Source organism: Taudactylus pleione, unplaced genomic scaffold, assembly GCF_031769625.1.
Source record: "Taudactylus pleione unplaced genomic scaffold, aTauple2 ptg000398l, whole genome shotgun sequence".
NCBI lineage: Eukaryota > Metazoa > Chordata > Amphibia > Anura > Myobatrachidae > Taudactylus > Taudactylus pleione.
The window spans coordinates 3,273,563-3,298,586 of NW_028284800.1; the positions used below are offsets into that span (position 1 = coordinate 3,273,563).

At 41.3% G+C, this 25,024-nt stretch overlaps 1 protein-coding gene across 2 annotated transcripts in view; it reads left to right on the plus strand.

Moving 5' to 3' along the window:
* Positions 1 to 25,024, plus strand: part of LOC148506677 (sodium channel protein type 5 subunit alpha-like) — a 323,898-nt gene that overhangs the window by 158,835 nt on the left and 140,039 nt on the right. For both annotated transcript variants that reach the window (XM_088446436.1, XM_088446435.1), the window contains exons 12-15: positions 308 to 443; positions 9,297 to 9,535; positions 12,662 to 12,844; positions 12,932 to 13,288. In XM_088446436.1, coding sequence (XP_088302562.1) covers positions 308 to 443; positions 9,297 to 9,535; positions 12,662 to 12,844; positions 12,932 to 13,288 — 915 coding nt within the window. The remainder of the gene's footprint in view (positions 1 to 307; positions 444 to 9,296; positions 9,536 to 12,661; positions 12,845 to 12,931; positions 13,289 to 25,024) is intronic.

Genomic DNA, 25,024 nt, shown 5'->3' on the forward strand with positions numbered 1-25,024 from the left:
TATTTACTGTGACTAGCCGAAACCTACAGTCTACCATGTAATTTGTGGGGAAATATTTGTGCATAAACACTATGCACTACTCTTACCTCCGAAAAGCACTGATGAAAGTTTTAGCTGGCTGAAGTTCAGGTTTGTGGTATTTAAATCAGGAGAGCCCAAATTGTTACCAAAAAATAATCGACAATTTCACTTGCTATTAGAGTACTGAGTGGATACAAATAAGATATGCCAATGGGCTAAATATTGTTTAATGATTTGTTGATGTTTCCAGAGCAATGGATACTTAATTTGCTTTTTTACTTAATAGATGTCTCCCTCAGACCTTGAAATGAGTAAGATGCAGCTGCTGATGCCTCATCGCCTCTCTGTAGAATACATGGACCAGCCATTCCAGCGGCAGCGGGCAGTCAGTGCGGTCAGTGTCCTGACCAATGCCATGGAAGGTAAACACCTGTGTAATTACTATATTCCCGCAGTGCTCTGGGGTTAAATATAAAATAATATGTAATTAGCTTTTTTGTTTTTTCAAAGATATGTTTATTATTAGTTTTTTTTTAATACAAAAGTGCTGCAAAGATTAATGTAACAGGGCATTAAATCAAAGAAATACACACTAAAGGAAGAGATAATTACAATGTATAGAATCAATTCCAATGAAGACAGAAACCACAAACACAACTAATGCTTTTCCAGTGGAACAGTACAGATGTGCAGTGACTCAAGGGAAGCAATCAGCAATAAACTTTGATCAATCCGGTGCAAACTAGACAACAAAAGCAAACATCATTGATTACTAGACATTTGCACTTATTTCATAGACTTTCTATGATATTCACCATTTATTGTTCCTTGTACTGCAGATTGCACAATTATTGCTAGTGTTTATTAAGCAATATTTATTTTTTTGTTTATACAGTACATTACTGTGATAATGTTTTTTTAACTTCATACCACAATGGATTATTATTTAATCTGTTGTGACTGCTATACTAGCTCCCTTACACACACATTAATAGGTTTTAGAAATGTATTATATTAGCTGAAGTACCCAGCGTTGCCCTAGTTTAAATCTTCAAGTTTTTAAGTTAGGCATCCTAGACCAATTGCCACCCCTCTGTGACGTTTTCATCCAAATCCATCCAGTGGAAGACCCAGAACAGACTCCCCGGTTTAAAGTACTGCCCAGCAGGAGGTCCGACCAGGACCTCAACCCCCTAGTTTGTCTTCTGGGATCCAGTGTTACCACTCTGTAAAATATACGTCCGAATTCATCCAGTGGAAGGCTCAGAACAGGCTCCCTGGGTCAAAGTTCTGCCCATCGTACTCCAAAGGGAGGTCCGAAAAGGACTCTAACCCCCCTAAAACCTGACCAGGATCCAAGTGGACCACCTCGTATTGGTTTCATCACAATCGGTGTAGGGATGTCTCAATGCATACCCGGGCAGAAAAACAGACCATTCATTTTATATATATAAGATACTTGACACACTAATTGGGCAATTGGTGGCTTAATATATTTTCTTTCATATCTCCTTGCTATCTTTTTGTATATTAGAAAATTGGCTGCATTCTAGAATGTTGAGATCCCACTTGGTCTTTCTTTCTTTTTTTGCTGAAAATGCCCTTGTGTCCAGTTTAGATCTCACTCGGTTGTAAGCTTGGGCATAACTACTATAGGTGCTAGGGGTGCAGCTGTATGGGGCCCAGAGCTGAGGGGGACCCATCTTCCTTGTCAAAGTTACATGTGTTATATACATTTTTCACTATTGGGCGGTACATAGGGGCCCTTACAAACCTTTGCTATGGAGCCTTCAAATACCTAGTTACACCCTTATTATATTATATAAATTACTGTAACAGTACAAGCTATTTGCACTTTTTTTATATCATTTTTATGTATAGAAGCAAAAACACTGCAAATGTTAAATAAAATGAAGGTGTAAAAAAACCCTATTTTAATTAGAATAATTAAATAGAATTATAAACTTACTGAAAACAGCACAGCAAATATGAGAGCTAAACTCAGCCTACACTGGCTCCAAGACAGGGGCATATTTAGAGAGGAGGGGACCCGTGTTCATTCACCATCCAGGGCCCCCTCCTTTCTCTCCGGAGCCGCAGCGTACTGACAGATTCAGTAGATTATGGGCACTAGTCTGTGCCCGGAGTCCACTACGCATGCGCAGGACACCGAGCAATTTCCCTACTACACAGAACTCGGGGAAACTGACAGCTGCGCCTTTCCAGTTGACGTGGGACTTCGGAGAGGTAAGTATTAGTAAGTATGGGTACAGAGTGTGCGGTGTGGGCCCCCCTGGACCCTGGGGCCAGTGTGCCCCGCACACTCTGCAACCATTATAGATACTGCCCTGCACCAAGAGTCAGGACACACAGTTTGTGGAACACTGGAGCCGCATAGCCAGCTTTGGCTGGGAGTGGGAAGGCAGGTGCTACACTATGCACCCAGTGACTAAGGGAGCCATGCAATACAGATCACATACACTGTTGTTCTCCGCTGCAAGCACCCAGTGATGGTTACTGACGGAGTCCAGCGGCCAGAAGTATAGTCAAGGGTAATCAAGGAGAGAGGGTTAGAGAATGGAGCCCACAGGTTCTGCAGGTGAGAAGCCCACTGACTCTGTGCTAGTGTGTCCAAGCAGAGTGTAATAAGCGTCCTGCTGGTACATCTGGGGGCACTACTGGATTCTCAGACACAAAGGGTATTTCTGCCAGAGGACAAGATTTCAGCCCTAATATTGTGAGTACGCAATTTGCTACGCAAGTGAAGGGTATCCATTCTATCAGCGTTGCAGGTCCTGGGGTCAATGGTGTCCACCTTCGACATGGTGGAATATGCTCAGTTCCACTCCAGGCCTCTGCAACAATTGATTCTCTCCTGGTGGAACGGGCAGTATCATCTAACACGGTCCCAGAGGATCCTTCTCTCTCTCATTTTCTGAGCTTCCTAGAAGTGCGATCATACGATCAGACCGGTTTATCCGAGATAACTGTAGATTGTACTTGCGTACACATTATACAGTACTCTACCAGGTCATAAAATTCTCAGATGATCTGACAGATAATTGTATAGTGTGTACCCAGCTTTAAGCTGGGTACACACTGTATACTTGGATTGTATAGGCGTGTACACAGCTTTAGACATAAAGGACCGCACCTAATATTGCATGACATGAGCATAATATATTTGTCTGGTATTTCATATACTCACATTTATCAAGAATTTATACTGATAACTGCACACAGAATTTATCTTTCCCTATGTTTCCTGTTCTGCTACTGCCATTTCCATCTGTGTTGCTTTATCATATTCATATTCTGTTTGCATTGTGATTATACTCTAATAAACATTCATAGATATAAGACTTGAGAGAGCATACACTTAGAGCTCATCCACACAAAGCAGCGTCTTCAGTGGAAAATAATTCTCTTATTACCTCCAGAGGAATTGCGCAAAATTATGACCTTTTGATCTCTATGACATTTATTTACGAACCCGACACATCTGATCGTGTTTATGTCCGATATTTAAAAGGAAAATGCTTTTACTGCAAGACATGGCTAGTAAAAGCATTGCCTTTTTAAATATCGGGCATAAACACAATCAGAAGCGCTGGCTTTTGCAACCCAGTACTCTGTAAATAAACCCCTACTGTATGTCTCAATCCTTACGGACATTATGGATCTTTGCATGTGAGACGTAGCTGGGAGAAAATGATGTGAGCACCATTCTCTCATGGATGGCGGAGATGGCGCGACACAGAGCTAAATGTATCTCTATTCTGCGCTAATTCTACAGTGGTAACCTGTAATACAGAAGAGGATCACATATGGAATGATCATGATTGACAACTATCAGTACATTTACTAATAGTGTGAAAAACACAGTTTTGCCTACCTGGGATATCAGCAAGATAAACATTGATATAAAAGATAAATCGCTCGCTGGTGACACTACAAAACTAAACATAGAATTCACCAACGAACCTCCCAAACAACCCATGATTAAAAAAAAAAGGAAAATAATTGACCATGCCCAAATAATTCTTGAAAACACGTTAATTTGGGTAGGTAACATGAATGTTATTTAGGGCCAGGAAATCAGTACTGTCATGGGAAACTTGGGACTGCTTGCCTCACAAATAGCGTTGTGTCTGATTAGGTTGATGAGCAATTATTTGCAATCTCCTTGTCCTCAGGATGCTGCTACATGAACATTTCAAAAAGTGGATTTACTTTTAGACGTAACATTACTTTTCCTTATCTTGCTTAACAGTATAGTTACTATATTGCTTAACAGTATAGTTAAAATAAGTTTTTTATCCGAACATAGAAAAAAAAGCATCCAATAAGGCACCTATTTATGTATAATGTGGTTAAATAGGCACATTTTGTTGTTATTTATTTAGCATTTGTATATGACCACCAGAACATTTGTCAGGCGTAATGAGAGAATAGACAAAATAAAAACATCATTAGAGGCATGGCCGGCATACAGGGAGCTTGTAAACACAAAGAATCAATGAAACGTTTTATTTCTCTAAAATTGCTTATACAGTAGGTAATTTCCTTTAAGTATAAAAATATTTCGTACCCCCAAGCCTTTAAAATGACCAGCCATGCTTTTTTTTTTAAATTCCGTTAAGGGTTAAACAAACATTTATACTCTTGGAATCAAATATCCGGAATTTTCAGTTGTTACTGTGAAAATGTGGCTGGTGACTCACTGATAATTGGGCAGTTTATGTGATGAAGTCTTAAGTGTATCCCAGTGATGATTACCACAGTTATTTTATCTTGTAACGGTTGAAGCTTGACAGGGACTGTGCATTTGTAAAGACTTTTTAAACCCAAATACCAGGCATCCTTCAAGGCTGTTTTCAAACAAGGACCCTTCAATCCTATAAAAGATCAATTAGAAAAATATAAATAAATGAATCCAAGCAGGAAAAAAAATACTTTTTTCTATATATATTTTTCAGTGTGCCATTCAGATTGAGGGCCTGATTCAGCATGGATCGCTATACTGCTTATAGTTGCTAATATCAGCGGTGATATGTAAATGTTTGCATTCGTATTGCGATCGCAGCCTGACATAAGTATGCCCACTTCCCTTACTCACATCCGCATACTTGGGCAACATAGCGAAACAATCGGTAACATCGAGTAACATCGGACCCATACGCATAGTTAAGACATAGGTCAGACCTCACTCAGGAATTGCTTACTTCAGCACACGCTATGAGGCCTCAGGCTGTGTATGGTATCGCTGTGGATAATTATGCACGCCCCTGCAACGCCGTCCCAATGCACTGGCACGCCTGCGTTCGCCTGACCACCCATCCATCATCACCCACAAACAGCACTTCCTGTCAATCACTCTGCCATGGGTTTGCGTAGCCTCTGCGATCGCAATGACTAGTTTATTTTTCTAGTCACTGCGGTCTGCATACGCATGTGCAGACCGCAACAATCGACCGATTGCGTGCGTATAAGCTACTGTGTTCCTTGCTGAATCAGGCCCTGAGTTATGTATTTCCATTCTTAGGAAACATTGGGCAATATTTAATCATCATATAATTAAATGATGTGTGTTATTTAATTGAGAATGTTGGCTCACATTTTTCAGTTGTTAAGAAATTAGATAGGTTGATAATACCACAATTACCTCAACGAATAGTAGTCATTTCTGATCGTGTAAATCCAAGTTATACATACACAACTGTCATCGGGTAAATATTTCACAGTGCAGATGTGTCCTCACTATGGGGCCTTTTCACCAACACTAAAATAACGTTTTTAAGGACATTTTCCTTAATTAACGTTATTTTAGTATTCGTGAAGATAATTAACACAGGAGATATCACTGATATCTCCTTGCTAAGTCCCCCTGCGTTAATTTCCACATTCCCCATACATTAGTATGGGGATTTGGAAATTATGGTATTCATATGTTACTATTCGCCACTGTGAGGTGGCGTATAGTAGGTAACACTTACCTGCTTTCAGCTGGGCATGTCCCCTTGGATCTTCCTCCATCGCTCTGGACTCTCCTCTGGCTCCGTCTGCTATGCTGTCATGTGTTCTGCTGGGAGAACACATGACAGCATAGCAGACGGAGCTGGAGGCTGCTGTGCGAGCAGGTAAGTTGGGGACGGGGGGAGGTGAGCGGAGGAGGGAGGGGGGCAGGTGAGCAGAGGGGGGAGGGGACACCCAAAATTACCACAGCTGTAGGCATTGCTGTGCATGCGCTGGGTTAATGAATGTAACAGCGCATGCACAGCACTGATTCCAGCTGCGGTAAGTTAGTGTAGATAGAGATAACCTTCTATTTCCCGAAAAGCTGTCATCGCAAATAATGACAGCTTTTCGGAATAGATAGTTATGGGGAGGAGGAATGATGAATTCCTCTGGTAATTAGGTAGAACTCCATACGAGTTTTAAACCTAATTACCTCCAGAGAAAGTTTTAGTATGATGAATAGGCCCCTCTGGCTGCAGTTGTTCCAAACCGTCTTTCTTGACGCACCAGATCCAGTGTGACTTGGCTCATGCTGAGCATCTTTTTCGTCGAAAATGCATCTTTATCACAAATGGGATGAGACAGTCACGAGACCTCACTGATTAATTTGATACGTGACACTTGTATCTGTGTGTGACTGAATCTGAAGCTGGGTACACATTTAAAGATGTGTACCCAGCCGACCTATCATGCGACAGGACCTGGGGGGGGTCCTGTCATCGGCAAGTGCATACACACTTTCTAATGTTGGGATCAGCAGCGGGGGCCATGCTGCATTCGGCAGCATGGCCCTTGCTAACGATGTCGTCCCTTGGACCTGCATGCAGGTCCAATGGGCGATGTCGCTGACGATGCGTGGGAGCGCACATCGTCAGTGAAATTGAGGGTAAATACTAGTGCCATATATGTCGTCCAATCCGGCCAGATCGGACGACATATCGTCTAGTGTGTACCAGCCATGAGAGTCTGAATCTGTGAGTCTGAATTTGTATACGGACGCAGATTTTTGTCACGCCAAGTTCCGTTGTTCTTTGTATACAGACTCAGATGCACACACATTTGTACAAGTGCCAACAGTCTCAGGCAGCCGTGGGTATGCAGCCATAGGTTTGAAGCGGTCAGTATGGGTTGTGGGAGTTGCTGGGGCATGAGACATCCTACTGTACCTCTTAGAAATAGTAGTATTATGTTAAACTACCAGCGCTGCAACAAATGATCTAACTACTGTGGATTATATTTAAAATGTGTGTATCTTGGTATGAAAACCGAATATCCATAAACACTTTAAGGGTTTCAGTGTATGCTGAGACAAGGAGTGCAACATGGAAAAATACAATGACCACTTGTATGCTTAACAGTACCCCACACCTAATAGACCAGGGGTATTGGGAAAGTCATAGTGCTTTTAGCTTGGGGCTGCCTTTGTCTAGGGTAGTGCATGCCTTTATTTGTCTAAGGAATACAGCTTTGTGCTGACTGGCAGGCACTGTGGCAAAGGCACTCCACGCTGAGGATTCCCTGCTGGGCACCAGCCTTGTCTGTCACAGCTTAGTCCTGGTATTGTCATTTTCAGGCAGACCCCACAGTTTTGACCCACTTCACCCATCCAGCTTTGCCGATACTAACCTATACTGCCAGTACTGATTTCACTCTTTTGAGAGGTGGGGGGTTTCCATTTATTTTCCTTTACATTATTTTGCTTAGTTCTCTGCCAGTGCCAGGTTTATGCTGATAATCATCATCAATATGGATCTTGTTGTAGGGGACAAGCCCCCTGAAGAGAGGTATATACTGTATGTGGTTACTTCCACTACTCCATGGTGGAAAGGTATTTGTAGATAATGTATGAGGATGTGCACACGTTTCCTGCTAATGCACAGTACAGAAAAGTGCATTTTGTGCTTAAGACTTGGACATACGTCCAACTCTAAATCAACCAATAATTCATTATTAATACAAAAAAATATGTGACATAAGTTAGAGGGTTGTTCTTATTCTCTACCACCATAGTCATGAGCATATTGTATGTAGAATTTCAACAATTCTCAGTCAGCCACTGCACCAGAGGGATGGGAACGGGGTGCCGGCGCTCGGGATCCTGGCAGTCGGAATCCCGACTCTGGCATCCCGACAGGGTTAGGATACCGACACATGTTGGTAAGTATTCTAACTCTCCCCCTCTCCCTACCCTAGCCCTCCCTCCCCGGTGCCTGACCTTAACCTCCCCCCTAGTGCTTAAACTTAACCTCCCCACACTCTAAACCTAACCCTTCCCCCTTAGTGCCTAACTGCAACCTTCCCCCTAGTGCCTAACCCCTAACCCTAATGCTAACCCTCCCCCTAACCCCGCAACTTACCTTTGGGATGCCAGCGGTCGGGATGCTGGTGCCGGGAATCTGACAGGTGATGGGATTTCACCGCCGGAATCCCCGCGGTCGGGATATTGACTGCATTCCGCACCGGGTGGGTGTAAAATTAAGACATAGAAAATGTAATCAAAGAAATCTAGTTTTCCTTGGTGAGTAGGGAACACTGGTTGTCTACACCTGGAGAGCGGAAGATTATGTTTTCCTTTTATTGAACAAACAATAGCGACAATAGGGGATGAACACAGTGAAATAAATTACTTTTTATGTTCTCTTCCTCAAAGATACTATTTGTATATCTGCCAACAAATGTCATTGATTTTAGGTGCATTTAATTGATATGTAGACACATTCACTAATGTGTAGTGTAAACCGTCTTATAGGCCACAAGGCTGTTACACAGTCCTGAAAACAAGTCAATGTCTTTTTATTCTTTTAACTTGAACTGAATTTCATTTTGTTAAAGGAACATATACTAAACAGATATAAAATGATTAGGGGTATTTTTACTAAAGATCGATTTTAATCAATTTTGATCAATTTAAAAGCCATGAAAATCAATTAGAATCCACCTTTAGTAAATATACCGCTTACGGTTTTATTATTGGTATTCTTGACAGTAACCAGCAATACAAACACTGTGGGCCTGGGTCACATTTGCATGTGATTCAGTCTGCAGCTGGATCTTTAGCAAACTGTGCATACGTCTGTGTCTGCCTATGCCACTTACAGCAATTACAGGCAAACCAGAGACACACACAGATTGCGATCACCTATATGTGCACTGTTTTGATTTAATGGTGTTTATTTCAAGTATGTTATATTAAAGTACAAACGGATTCAGGTCCAAGAGAAAACAAAAAGTGTTGTATATATCTAATATCTTTTTAGAACTGGAGGAATCCCGACAGAAATGTCCTCCTTGTTGGAACCATTTTGCCCAGAGGTTCCTCATCTGGGACTGTTGTACACTGTGGTTACAAATCAAGAAAGGGGTGAAGTTTGTTGTAATGGATCCCTTCACTGACCTAACCATCACCATTTGTATTGTACTGAACACCATCTTCATGGCTTTGGAACACTACCAGATGTCAGAAGACTTTGAAAGAATGCTGAGCACTGGCAACTATGTGAGTAACTTTGACAGTGTTACTTTGTAATGTATCCATTGTACAGTTTATCTTTCTTTTTCAGTGTATGCTCAGTAAAACGTATATATGCATACTCTTTTCAAAAAGTCAACATTCAGCTTGTTTGAAAATAAACATTATTGTTATTTAAAAAAACAAACTAATTAAAATGGCTAAAAACATTTAAAGAGAACCGTCACAGAGGTGATACGCACAAGCTATTAAAGCAAAAAAACAAACTAACAAACCAAAAAAAACCCCAGTTCCCTGTGCTTGGATTGGTAGGGAGAAGAACAGACCGCATACTCAGGGGCAGATGTACTAAGCGATGGAAAGTGATAATTTGGAGAGTAATAAACTACCAACCAATCAGCTCCTAACTATAATTTTTCAATCACAGCCTGTAACATGACAGTTAGGAGCTGAGTGACTGACAGTTTATCACTTTCCAGAGCTTAGTACATCTCCCCTTCAGAATGCTAATTCCATGCCAAACATGCACACTGTCCCTCCTCTGCTAGTTACATGTTCTAGTCCCAGGTTTCCCACTGGTGTAGTGTTCTAATATGGTGCAGGATGAAGGCAGTGGCCAAGATGAGCACTGTGGTCTGACTGTTTAGCATACTACCTGGGGCTATTAGCATGTTAAACCGCCTAAGATGTCCATCTCTTGATTCACAGAGCATCCCCTGAACGAACAGTTTGCTGTAGTTAAAAAATGGTTAGCTATGTCTTCTGCCTTCCATTTTAATTATGATATAAAGTTATAATAATACATAATTAATATAAAAACAAGGGAACATTTTAGATGTTGGACCCCCAAAGCAAATACCCTACCCCTAAATTGCCCTGATCTAGTATCATATATGCATTAAATTCCAGTTCTTTTGTATATCTCTTCCATCCTCGCTATAATGACAGATATGACCAACAAATAGTGGTAACATAAAGAAGCAGCGCTATAATGTTTTTTTTTTTAATTAGGTTTTTATATAAAACTTACTTTAAATCAATATAAAAAGACAACTAACAAATATACTATGACAAAATTAGATTGTTGCAATAATGTCTACATTGGGTTATGAGATGGCAGCCCGGCATTAGAAGACAATTTGCTGTGTCCTACATCTGTAATGGAATATAAATGCAACTAATCAGGCTGCTGCCAGAATCAGAAATATGTCTATGTTAAATGATTTTTATTTATTTGTAGGTTTGTACGATAAACCTGAGGAGGCTGCGTAAGGCTGTCTTGTTCTGCACTAGAGAGTGCAGTGCCAAGAAAGTTAGGATACAAGCTCCCCGGGCGCATTGTGTTCCCAGAGGCATATACTTGTTTACAGTAATTGTAAACTGCATTTAAAACATGAACGATCGAATGGCAGACTTGTTATTGACAATACATTATCTAGATGAAGGAGAATAAAAAGCTTAAAAAAAAAAAGAAAAAGAAAAACACACCACTTAACTTGTTCCAGGCAACATTTCAAAAGTTCACATAGTAAGTACCAGCTCAGGCAACAGAACGGCGTCTGCAGCTATATTTAGACATTGGAAGCATCGCTGCTGATCCTCTGGGAGCGGCCATATCTGTGATGTTGCCTGGAATTACATCATATCCTGGCATAATGTACGAACAGTCTGGCAAATACATAGGAAAGAGGCAAAACAATATTTGAACCCATTTGTGCCCCTGTTTTAATCAGTCAATACTGTATTTATCTAGAATTCTGTTCAGTGGCTTCTGGGGTCATCCCAAAGGATAAACATACAAAGCTTCCAGAGTACTAAATATGCAAAGGAAAGGGTAGAATTGAGCTTTCAGTCCTCTAGACTACCAGTAATTAATTATGAACACCTTACGTAACATTTTCAATTGTATGTTTATTTGAAAAAAAAATACTTTAAAACACAATAAATTATTGTCTTTAAAGGTAGAAAAAACACTTTAATCTAGTTGCATTATAGGTTTGTTGATTCGTTAACAGAAGTACTACCTCTGCTGGGATTGGCTCGGCTGTAGAGCAGCTTCTTTGATTGCTTGCAGTAAATGTCACTGCTTATTTTCCCTTGATAGTTGCATACAGTGGTGGCTCCAGAGGGGGGGCTGCAGTCCCAAATTCAAATAGGGGAACCACACCAACTGCCAGTGAGTCCCAGCCGGTGATGTTTGGCAACATTTGGGGTGGCAATTGGGGTGGTTTCCTTATTTGAATTTTGGACTGTGTTGCAATCACACCTCTGGAGCCTTCAGTGGAAGAAAGTGATATAAATACCCACTGATGTCACTCTTCTATTGTTGTGGAAGTACATTCCCCAGTATGCCCCATGATGTGCAAGATGATAGTGGTGGAGATGTTAAAACATCATATGCTATGGGTAGTTCTCTACTTTTCCTTTTAATAAAGATAGAGAAGCTGCCCATGGCAACCAATCAGCTAATAGCTATCATTTTATAGAATGCACTTGATAAATGATAGCTAGGAGGTGATTGGTTGCTATGGGCTACTTTACCACTTGTCCTCTACAGAAGGTTTGTCAGTGACCAATAAGCAGCTATAATAATTATGTGTGATTATCATAATGGAATGGCTGTATCATAGTGAAAAAAATATCTATAATATTCCCACATTAATATTGGACTTCCTATCAAGATAGACTATTTATATTTCTGTACTACACAACCCAGTAATAATTGTTTATTGGGATTTGAATATTTTGTTTGTACATGCGATATCCCAAGTAAATACACTGCTTCATACATTTTGCATTTGTGGTATTCTTCAATCTATTTGCCATCTAGGCATAGTTGTTTTTTTTACCTTTCCCTTGGATACCACAGCAAACTGCTTTATATAACATTCATTAAACAGAACTAATCTGTATCATAGCCAAGGTAAGCAAAAAAAAAAAAAAGCTCTAAAGAGGACATACTGTACAGTATATGCATTGTGATAAACACAAAAACAAAGTGCTAAAACAAATTAGTATACAGTTTGCAGGAGGACATATGCAACTAAAGTTATAAATATAATTAATTTGCCAAATTGACAATAATAATAATTTGTAGCATTTACATTTTTTTTTTTAAATCTCTACTCTGTTGTCTTGATTATAATTCTACAGGTTTTCACTGGTATTTTTACTGCTGAGATGGTGTTCAAAATAATTGCCTTAGATCCATACTACTATTTCCAGCAAGGATGGAATATTTTCGATAGCATCATAGTGACCCTGAGTTTAGTGGAATTCTGTTTATACAAACTTTCCACCATGGGAAATCTGTCAGTCCTGCGCTCTTTCCGACTGGTGAGTTGTGAACTGTGTAATATTGTTCAATATCATATATTAAGACCTATATGTAGATGTACCTACTGATTTTTGTGTTTGTTGCAGCTTCGGGTTTTCAAATTGGCAAAGTCTTGGCCTACATTAAATACTCTCATCAAAATCATCGGCAATTCTGTTGGGGCTCTGGGGAACCTCACCCTTGTTTTGGCAATCATTGTCTTTATTTTTGCTGTCGTGGGAGTGCAGCTTTTTGGTCGGAACTACCTGGATTGTGTCTGTAAAATCAATGAGGATTGCAAGTTACCGAGATGGCATATGAATGACTTCTTTCATTCATTCCTCATTGTGTTCCGGGTTTTGTGTGGAGAATGGATTGAGACCATGTGGGATTGTATGGAAGTTAGCGGTCAACCCCTTTGCATCCTTGTCTTCATGCTGGTCATGGTTATAGGAAACCTGGTGGTAAGTTATACAGTAATAGTATTTAATTTAATTATGAACAGAAAGATTGCATCTACAAATAGGTGGATTCCGTGTTAACACTTAATGGGCACATATATACAAACACACACACACGCATGCACTCACACACTTAATATATATTTTACAATTCCATCATCTATTTAGCTATATGTAAAGTGTTCATATGTGTGACTTTTTATTTTCAGAATTATTGGGTTATTAGCCATGGGCTGAGAAAAAGTTTGTGTACCCTTTAGAATCTTCTATATTCCTACATTAGTTTGCCCTAAGTGTGACCGTTGTCGTCATCAATTTTGACCTGGTTCTGATTTATACAAATTAAAACAAAAGTAAAAACATGTATCTATTACTCACAGGGCCGAATTCAATTATCCTCAAAGTTTTGATTAGCCGCAATACAGTGCCTCGGGCTACTGATTTACAGCCCTGGGCAACCTGCGATAAGCCCACAGGCTGCACTCATCGTGGATTTCTGGTCACTTCCTCCTGAGACTCAAACAATAATCTGCGTTAACTTGGGCTTTCTGCCTTATTGCAGCCACCGCAAACACCTTAACCTATAGCTCCGCAAACTTATCCAGTGGGTTAACGCACGTTAGCTGCAGACTTACCGCACAAGGAAAAGGGCTTCTAATTGAATAGCTCTGGCCATTAAAGTTCAGGATTACAACCCTTTTCCTCACATGGTAACATATCGAGGATAATTGAATTCAGCCCACAGCCTTTATTGGAAACGTTTATTTCAACTTTGTGACTGTTAATCATTTCTGCCAAATTAAATGCTAAATACTTTTTACCTGTTTATAAATCCTGTATTTTGCTTTAGAATTATTTTGTCCTATTGTTCGCAGGACTTATTCCACCATTTCATATTGTTGGGCTGTATTCCACGTCGGTTTTACCACAACATTTCACTTGAGTTCATTTAGGTCTTTGGCAGCGGCGGCTCCTATCCTCTTAGAGGAGGGGGCTGCTGCCGCCGCCGAGAAGAAGAGGGGGCCGGGGCCTCCAAAATCGATGTGACAGGTGCTTGGACCAGCGCATGCGCATTTTCACTGGCTTCCAAAGGGCTGCATGATCTGGAAGCCGTTCTACTAATAGCAGCCCGGACTGGCAGTCCCAGGGGGAGGTGTCTCCTCCGTCTGAGATTGCCTGTTGTGTATCTGATCTGACAGGGTAGCAGTGCTGTCACGGACTGCACTGACTACACTGAGGTGGCAAATTTTACTGGTGGGGGCTGCAGCCCCTAGGTAAAATCCATCACCAGTCTTTGGCCAGTTCAAACTGCAATATTTCTTTTGCGTTAGCCTTCTTGCTGTGCATTCAGAGACACTATTATGCTGCATGATCCACATCCATTTAAGAAACAGTTGATGTTCAGATACCCTGATTTTCTCCTTAGGAACTTGTGGGTGGAAATTAGAATTCAATTATTCAACCTAGACTTCAAACAATCATACTTACACTATAATGCTTCACTGTAATGTTCTGTTGTTGAAATGCAGGGTTTAAGTTATCCCGTACATAGTAATTCTCCTACAGTAAATTTTTTGCCTTATACCTTTGAGAACTATAAAACAGGTCTCGGTGTTCTTTTTTGAGAGAGGTAGTGGATTACTACTTGGTATCCTCCAAGGCACAGTGCTATTGTTTATTGCTTTATATAGGATTCATTTACGACTATTAGTATTAGACCACAGGTTCTCAAACTCAGTCCTCAGGACCCCAAACAGTGCAAGTTTTCCACGTCTCACAGAATCAGGAGTGAAATAATTAGCTCCACTTGTGGATCTTTTAAAATGTGTCAGTGAGCAATGATTACACCTGTGCACCTGCTAGATGACCTGAAAAATGTGACCTGTGTTTGAGAACCACTGTATTAGCCAATGGAAAAGAGGTCTCAAAATCCTTAAAAATTACTGTGGATTTACTTGTGACTTCCATAAGTATTTTATACGTTGCTTGTGGAGAGTTTTGTGTTAGATGGCCATTCCATGGAAGAGTTTCAACTATGTTGAGTAATTAATTTGTACATTATCTGCCATGAACTGAGGAAGACCAAGGTCTTTACTGAGTTTGTTGACCCTTTCCAGCCTAATGACTGTCAAATTATTTTTATGAGGTCCTCAGAAATCTGTCATGACGCGCCTTCTTTCTCTTCCACAAAGCTGTATCTTGAAAGGGCCTGTCAAATGTAAAACTTACTGTAAGCTCATTTATTGATACATCTGACCCTCTGAATGGTGCTGATAATTCATACGTTCTCCAACAAAGACATATCATATTAGATTAATGCATAAATAAAGGCATTAACATATACACTTTGTGTGTAATATTTGTTCCATGGAATTCTTCCCATAGCAACCAATCAGTTTTTAACTATAGATGTGTCCTCATACACTATTGCTGCGGTTGCACCAGGGACATGCAGTCCGTGTAAACAGGGAGGCAGAGCCTCCCCTGTCTTTCTCCTGAGATTTGATATAAAAATGATTAGAATACAAAGAAGATATTTATAACTTATAAACATCTTCTTTGTTTATTGTAATAATTTTTATAGTTAACACTCACCAGCTTTGTGGAGCTCCCTGGGGCTGGAGGGAGACGAGAGATGAGGCAGCAACATCACAACCTCACTTCTGTATGATCAGACACTGCTTGCAGAGCTGGGGGCAGGGCCACACCACGGACAGTAAGCTGCACAGAAAGAGTTAACAGAGGCATGCGTCCGAGTATGGGGGGTGTGCCTTGAGCACTGATGGATACCTTGGATGTGTCATGTGACCAAGAAGTGCTCTGCAGTGTTTAGAGATCAGAGCTCAGTCAGCAGAAGCAAGGGAAGACAGTGATGCAGATAGGATTATCAATGGACACTGAAGCTTAGTGTAGTGAGGGGATAGTAACAGTGAGTAGGGGGTGAGATAGGCTCCCATCACTTAGACCCATCTCCATGTGTGCCTCCCCAGCTATTGACCTTTCCACATGTCACTGAGTTGCGCCAAACAGCTCTTTTCGACGAGCCAGGTCCAGTGCAACTCGGCTTGCACTGAGCGTCTTTTTTGCACGAATTTGCATCTTAGTCACGAAGCGACAAAACTGCTTAACTAGACTGCACTGATTAATTTGATATGTTGCACTTGTACATCTGTGTGTGAATGAGTCTGAATCTGCATACGAAGTGCCGCGATGCAGCGGAAGTGGCTTTTTTTTATGCCTAGTTCCTTTGTGCTTCATTTGCGACTGCACAACTAATTCTTGTGCAGTGAAAGCTGCAGTCCGGCGTCTCTGGTAAAGATTGAGGTGTGTTTCACTGCGTCTGCGGTGTAAATAAGATGCAATTGTAAAGAAAAAGTTGCTATGTTACGCTGCTCGGCGCTGCTCACTCCTACTGCATGACGTATCTAGTACAATGTATAAATTCATAGGTAGAATCTGGTTGTTCCGGTGATCAGGCCGATGATTGTATAGGTGTGCATGCAGTACCGTTGCCGATAAACAACTTATAAGGCTTATGCAATGGTTGGGATTGGTAAATCGCATCATATAGGCTGTTTAATATTTATCAGCCCGACCTCCTGATCCCATAGACGCTCGTACACACTGAGCTATGTCAGCACAGTGTGTACGGACTTCACAGGCAGCTAACGGGGGTCAAGCTGGGGACACAGCATTCGGCTGATTGGGAGCGTTTACCTGATCATCAGAGTGATCTCATAGGTGTGTTCCCCAAGCATTAGATAAAGATCTGATAAGATTTTTGTTCATACTAATGACAATCATGATGATTACGGTTCACGCTACTATTTTTAAGTTATGTATTCTGAGCAGAACAAGTTATATTATGTTTCACAGAACAAAGGGATGCATACACATCCCTGCATGGCAGTATTACTCTGTTCATGAAATAAGATTTCTGGGAGGTTACCAGGTGGTTACCGTGTGCAGGGCACCAAGAGGGGGGCTGGAGCGAGTACCAATTTCCTGGGCTAGGCTTGTCTAAGAGGACCAAGCTTGTCTAAGGGGCTCAACGGGGCCCAGACTTGTCTAAGTGGCACGGCAGGGGCCCAGGCCAGATGTGCAGTGGGAAGAATGCTCCCCTGCTCAGCGCGTAATGACTCTATGCATAGTACCAGTGGCTGCTCCAGAGGTGGTGCTGCAGCACAGTCCAAAATGCAAATAGGGGAACCACACCAACTGCCACCCCAAACGCTGCTAAATATCACTGGCCTGGACTCACTGGCAGTTGGTGTGGCTCGCCTATCTTAATTGTGGACCTCGCTGCAGCCCCATTTCTGGAGCTGTCACTGCATAGTACTGTACTTGTCTTTTTTTTGTACTGCTGTTTCCACACTGCAAGGGTTTGGTTACACCTCCCCCATCACCCGAACCCACCATTGCTCTCTACGGTCCAAACCCTGTGGACGCACAGAACAGATCCGTCTTGTGGGAGTATCTTTGCGGATGCAGGTCAGATGCCAGTTTCAGTCACATCTTTTGCACCCAGCATTGGGTGGGCACAAGTGCTGATACCGGTGATGACAGCTGCAGCTGTGGCTGGAAAAACAGTGGAATGGTGTATATGCATGAAGACGAACGGATACTCGATCATACAGACATATTCTTATATATTTAGCATCAGGTAGTGCATCTGTGCATCTTGCAGCCACGGACTTCCGCATATGCCAACAATTTGTGTACAACTCATAATCATGACCCCTGAGAAGCTCTGCCATGGGTAGTATAAGGGAAAGCCAGTGGCCATCCATTTTCGGCATGGTGATGCAAATTGTAGAAAAACCCATAATTCAAAAAGCCAGAAAACCCAAATGTTCTGGATAACAGATCTAAAACCTTTTATAAGCAATGTTTAGCCTGGCATTATAGTTATCAGATGGTCAAGATTGGAAAAGAGCTTAATCTCCCCCAGCATGCAGTTGGGTACCTTTGCTTTTGGTGGCTCTATTTATTTCAGTTCATTTGAAATAGTTGATTTATACGCTCCATCTATAGTTCTCTACAAACTGCAGCATAACTCTAAAATCAACAACTTAGAGTAACGCCAGGTCATTGCTGAAGTAATAATTAAGTAGATTATCTTTTTCCAGTGTAATGCCTGTCAGAAACACATTTAGGTGAAGGAATTAATGGAAGATAAAACGCAGTGAGCTGTAGAGAAGGTCAGAACCTTTGCAAAAAAAAAAGGAAATGTGTTTCAGGTTATGTATGTAATTACTTGCTTAGATTTATGCCATAATTATCAACAGGTTTTCTAATCTAATTTTTCTCTAATGGTGGCACATAGCTCATACTACTGTGAGTACTGGAATAATACCTAGGAGGCCTATTTATCAAGCCATAACGCTGGTGAAAATGTCAGTTTTCGGCGGCGAAAGGATCATTTTAAGTTTGTCACTATTTGTTAAAGCCCTGATACAGTTAATGGAGGATTCCACCATTCCCATAAATCTCTAATGGCATGACAATATTACCAATATGATAATAGAAATCCAGTTATATTTGTTGCATATATTTTCTAACATATGTTTAAGCGGATTCAGTATGATTTGCGGCCGGCGGTTCAAATCCCGATAGCGGCATCCCGGCAGCAGTGAAAATCCCGTTCGTCCAAGGTAAGTACTTCCTAACCTATTCTACCCCCTAACCCTACCCTCCCTTAGGGGTGCCTAACCCTAATGTCCCCCCCAAATGCCTAACCCTAATCCTCCCCTCTAAGTGCCTAAACCTAACCCCCCCGTCCCCTAGCCTAACCCTAAACTCCCGAGGGTGTGCCTAACCTTATGTCCCCACCGGGAACCCTAAACCTACCCCCCCCCGTGGCTGTCCGCGTCCGGCTTACCTTCGATCGGTAAGCCGGGTGTCAGGCTCCCGGCGTAGGTAAAATGACAGGCGTCGGAGTGTCGTCGCCTGTCATTTAACCCCTTGCCGGGATTAGACAGTGTGGAAGCCGACGATCGGCTTCCCGACAGCTTCCCTATAAGCCATGTTTGCCGACATTGTGGCTGCCCCTTCAGGGAGGGAGCAGCCAGATCGGCATAGCAGGGGGGCATGGCTGGCTTAGGAGGGGCACGGCCAGACAGCTTACCTGGCATTTGTGGGCTGAGCGGAGGGGCGTTGCCACACGATCGCGTCATTTTGGCCTCGCTACAAAATGCAGAGATTACCATCATTGTGAAGTGGGGGGCAGGGCTAAAATTACACCTTGTAACTGCGGGGGAGGTGGCGCAGGGGTCGGCGGCTGCCGGGAGGCTTGCCTGCCTTTCCGGAGGGCCGGGAGTGGCACCTGATTTTCGGGAGACTCCCGTCCGAATCAGGAGGGTAGGCAAGTATGGTTTAAGCTATTATGTGGCATTACCATATGCAATTATATGACCCAAAGTGGGTGCTATTATCATGTACACCAGTACAGAGACGCCTTGACACGGCCCAGTGCGTAAACATATATTTGCAAATACAGTTTATACAGTATATACAACAAAGATCTCTGGATTTCTATTACCATATAGTATTCAATCTTATTTCTGGCCTTTTGCAGTGTGCTGGGGGGTTCCTTTTTATTTTCTTTGCTTCTAGTCTAGATTTAACCCCTCTCTTTTCAAGTACCTGTGAAAGACCATTAAGTTGATTTGAGCAGCCATTATTTTACATTATTGATATTACCAATTTATCTGAAAAGCTAGCGTAGCTAATATTACATAACACAATTTTCAGATGTCATTAGCTCCCACTTTGCATTAGTAAAGCTCAGTAGTTTCCTCCAGTAATTTAGGTATTTCACAGCTGTAAGTTAGCTGCAAAATACTTTACTATAGGTTATTGTAAGTGCTTTACCTCGACCGACCCCTTTCCGGAAGCAGTGTCCCGGCAAGCAATTACATTAGGCTTTCCAGTATTGCCCATAATATTTTCGCCTTCTTATAATTATATAACACTCCTCCTTTCGTCACACTGAGGTTTTTACCTCGCAATAGTGTATTCAAAATAGGTGGCTATACCTGTCACAAAGATATAGCAGGCCTGATTCACTACGGATCGCTATTCTGCTTATATGCAGTTGCTAATATAAACTGTGATATGTAAATGTTTGCAATTGCATTGCGATCGCAGCCTGACATAAGGACGCCCACTTCCCCTTACTCACATCCGTATACTTTGGCAACATAGCGAAACAATCGGTGACGTTGAGTGACATCAGACCCATACGTACAGTTAAGGCAGGTCAGACCTCAGGATATGCTAACTTCAGCGCACGCTGTGAGGCCTCATGCTGCTTATGGTATTGCAGTGGCTAATTTAAGCACGCCCTGCAACGCTGTCCCAATGCACTGGCACGTCTGCGTTAGCCCGACCACCCGTCTATCACCACCCACAAACTGCACTTCCTGTCAATCACTCTGCCATGGGTCTGCGCATCATTTGCGATCGCAGTCCTGATCGCAATAGCTAGTGTGTGCACTGTTATGCATACACATGCGCAGTACGCAACAATCAGCCGATTGTGTGCATATAAGCAACTGCGATCCTTTCTGAATCAGGCCCAGAGAACACATAAGGGAGGGGTAAATCTATATCAATTTAAAAAAAAAAATCTGTTAAGATTTCTGTTTGTCAAAGAGATATATTTTAAATTTACACAATAAAAATTATATTTTAATATTCATTATAATATTTGATGAGTGCCCCAGAAAGAGAGTCCATCTTTATTCTCTCTTCTAATATACAAGCAATTTTATTACTTAGCTATTATAAATCTGAGCTAAAGAATGCAATATTGTTCACTGATTATTGGGGTAAAATCCCAGATAGATAAATAATTAATAGAAAGTGTGATAGTTGTAAGCATATCTAGAAAAAAAATAAAAATACTTATATTTTCAAATTACATGCCAACTAGAATGATCAAATTGCATTGTAGATGTTGTCAACTGTATAGCAAATTGTTCTATAAAATATAATTGATACAGCACTGTGACCAGGAAAAGAAACAAGGTTGATATGTGGAGTTTTGTATTTGATGGCAGGGCAGTTTACATTATTATTGGGGCTGTCCAACAGGGCTCAACTTATCCAGTCGGGTTCTTTGATCATAATATATGACTTATGCTTCTTATGGACATTTTATTTGATACAAGTTGAAAAAGGTTAGAAACCATTGGTGTAGTACAAGTAGGGTTAAAAAAAATAGAGGTATAAAAGGTTGCTACATATTTGCGCTGTCTGGTAAATAGACCTCTATATTGATGATGATGCCATTAACTATGAAGGAGAAACTGTAGAGATGTAGAAGAGCAGAATTAAAGAGTCAATTTTTTCTAACTACACTGTATCCACTAGAATAACTTAGACAATCAAATCATTTTTGTGGCAGCTTTTCTGTTTGACAATTTATTTTCAACGTTGTTATTCTTGCGACCAGCGGATGTTTACTTATATAAGGCAAATGGTAACACCACATCAGGAAACCTGCAGAAATGCCAATCACAGATGTTAGGCACAATGCGCAAGAAATGAACAGGAAGCTTACCACTTGGGCATTCCATTTTATCAAAGACTTTTCTCACATGTTCTCCACTTGGCAGCCTGTAAACACAGATGGTTCTATTATATTCAGGAAAGCCAGGGATCAATTTGAGTATTAATTTCTTCATAAAAAAACAATTCCCCATTGATAAGCTTGTTGAACACCCTAATGGAAAACCACAGCAGGCTGGTGGCTGACACATCAGTGCAGGAGGCTTCCCCCGCTACATTGCCTGTATATATATATATATATATATATATATATATACATCCCTCATTTCTTCCTCCGGTTTTTATGCTTTTTCTTTTTTCCTAAAACTGGCTGCTGAAACAAAGCCAATTAAGTGTGTTACATATAGAGCAGAATTAGTTTGCAGTTAATCAGAAATTGACATATATAACCCACAAGGTGAGGTATTTTTAGAGCATTTTATATTGTTCTATAGCTTCGTCGCTCATAGAGACTCGGCCATTGTTTTGGGCATTTTTTAGTTGCCCCTGTTTCCTAATCTATTTCTGGACTGTCCATTTGGCTTCCCATGTGGCCAGGGATGGACGCTTTAGACCAGCCCTGGCATGAATCCCTATGCGAATGCCATAGGCGTGCACGCTTGCGAAAAGGGGGGTGGCCTTGCTGGTCGGGCGGCATGGCCTAACCCCATGGGGGTATAGTTTTGCAAAATTGGGGAATGGCCTCGCCACACCCCCCCGTCTCTCAGTATCCCGGCCGAGCAGTGCACCGGGAGGCGGAGCTGCTCGGCCAGGGTTTCAGTCCAGGCCGACCCTTCTGGCATTTGCCAAAAGTACCAAATGGCCAGTCCAGCCCTGCATGTGGCAAATGTTGTCCTCTTAAGTTTCTTTTTAGTCCCCACCTGCCCCAACAACATCCATATTAATTCATGCTGTAATTATATTTAACCCACGATGCATGCAATAAGTATATACTTGCATATAATTGCTAGTAGTACATTTTAGAATTGTGTACTGATATTCCACAACGAATATGGCAATTGGTGTAAGCAATACCATTAATCCACATGAAAACTGCGCACTCTGGGCCATATTTAGAATTAGACGCAAGTCAGTTTGTGCCATGGGAAAATGTAAGGATGAATATCCTATACTCACGTCCACCTACACTTGAAGAGGAGAATCAAGGGCATTCTTATGTATGTTCAGTATATAAGGGACGTGTGATGAAGTCAACCAAATCTATTCGCAATTCACCTAGTTGAGAGAGAGAGATGTATCAAGACTTCTGAAGATTTGAGAAGTGGAGAATTTACCCATAGCAACCCAATCAGCTTGATAACCAAACTGATTGGTTGATATGAGCTTAATTCTTAAATTTGTATGTTGCTAACATGTTCCTGTTATTTATTTGTGGTCATATGCTTTTGAATCTACAGTTGTTCCACATGTGGGTGATATTAAATAACTTTGATATATTGCAGTAACTGGAATAGGCATTCTACTGGGCAGTCCTTCTCCTATTAATATCGCAGCTTCTCACTTTGTGGTTTGATGTCAGTCATAAGTGCAACCAATACATAATAGAGTGCTATGAGTTTCTGCATCATATTCTGCTAACTATGGGCTATGGTCCAGTGGCCACTGACGCGCAACAGTGTAGTAAATAAGTTACAAACACAAGGACATTATTGGAGGCTAAACTTCATGTCTCAGTGATGTCACTAGTAGTCTCCAGCAACTTCAACCAATATTAAGCCTAAAGAATGCTTGTCTCTGTTGTGTGCAGGTGACAGGTCCATTTTAAGAATTGGACATTATACATTTTTAGTAAATATACCCCTTAGTGAGATACCAGCAGGGTTGGACTGGCCTACAGGGGCACAGGGAAATTCCCCAGTGGGCCCCACTGCCTGTGGGCCAACCCCCCTCTTCTACTAGTCAGCTCTATAACTTGGTCAGTTACCTAATGGAGCAGGACAACTGATCAGCATGGGGGCTTGATTCCCTTCTATAGAAACTACACCAAGAAATGGTTAGCCAAGCATCTGTGGTGGCTGGCCACACCCCCTTTGGTGGATAACCAATCCCCTTAAGCATGGGCCCCTACCACTGCATTCCACGGTGGGTCCTTTATGCTCCAGTCCGACACTGGATGCCAGAATAAAAGCTCTGAAAAGAGCTTGACCTGGGATAGGCTAAAAAGTACAGTGATCATTCACACAATCACTTTACTTCTTGGTTCAGAGCCTGCTAAGCTACTGCGCATGTGATAGCAGTATTTACCGCAGAGGTATCTGAGTATTATTTTAAAAAATAAGCAAAGATGTGGCCCATAGGCTACAATGGATAACATTATCAAAAGTTGGCGTTAGCTACAGGGTCCAAAATCATAGAATGAGACTGTTTGCGCAGTCCCCATAGACAGATATGGGGACTGTTTTTGTGTCCGTTAAGAGTGACAATGCAGTAAATATCACCAATATCTGATGCGGTAACCCCCTTGGTCGATGGCTCAGATACTGAAAAATAGCCATTATCAAATGATTGACCTCCTTTTTATTTGTTTGATAAATAGGCCCCTGAGTCATTGAATTCATTATATGGGGTCTATTTACTAAGCTGTGTTAAGAGATAAAGTGAACGGTGATGAGGTACCAGCCAATCAGCTCCTAACTGCCATTTTTCAAACACAGCCTGTGACATGACAGTTAGGAGCTGATTGGCTGGTACCTTATCACCGTTCATTTTATCTCCTAACACAGCTTAGTAAATAGACCCCTATATCTGTTAAAAGCATTGGTTTCCCTTTTTTCTTTTCACAAGGGGCAAAGTGGAAGACCTCTTATGGAATTTAATAACTAAGTACGGTTATTACCGCTTCTGTTTGAAGTCCTGTAACTTCTTTGATACTGGTGTCTGAATGCACCGCAAAAATGATTCACTGTCTGAATAGGCAAATGTGCATCCTAGAATTAGTGACATTTAGAAGGCTGCCTTAATTGTATCGCTTTGACAAAAAGTGCTAAGAGGAAGCAATTTCGTCCTACATTTTATTGAAAAGCAATTACATTAAAAAAAAAATTAAATTGTAGAGTGAAAATTTTTAACCTCTGTCAAACCATTTTTGTGTGATCCTATGCAATAATTGCATGCTTTATACATAGTCACACAAACATAACAGCCAACATACGAGTGACTACTGAG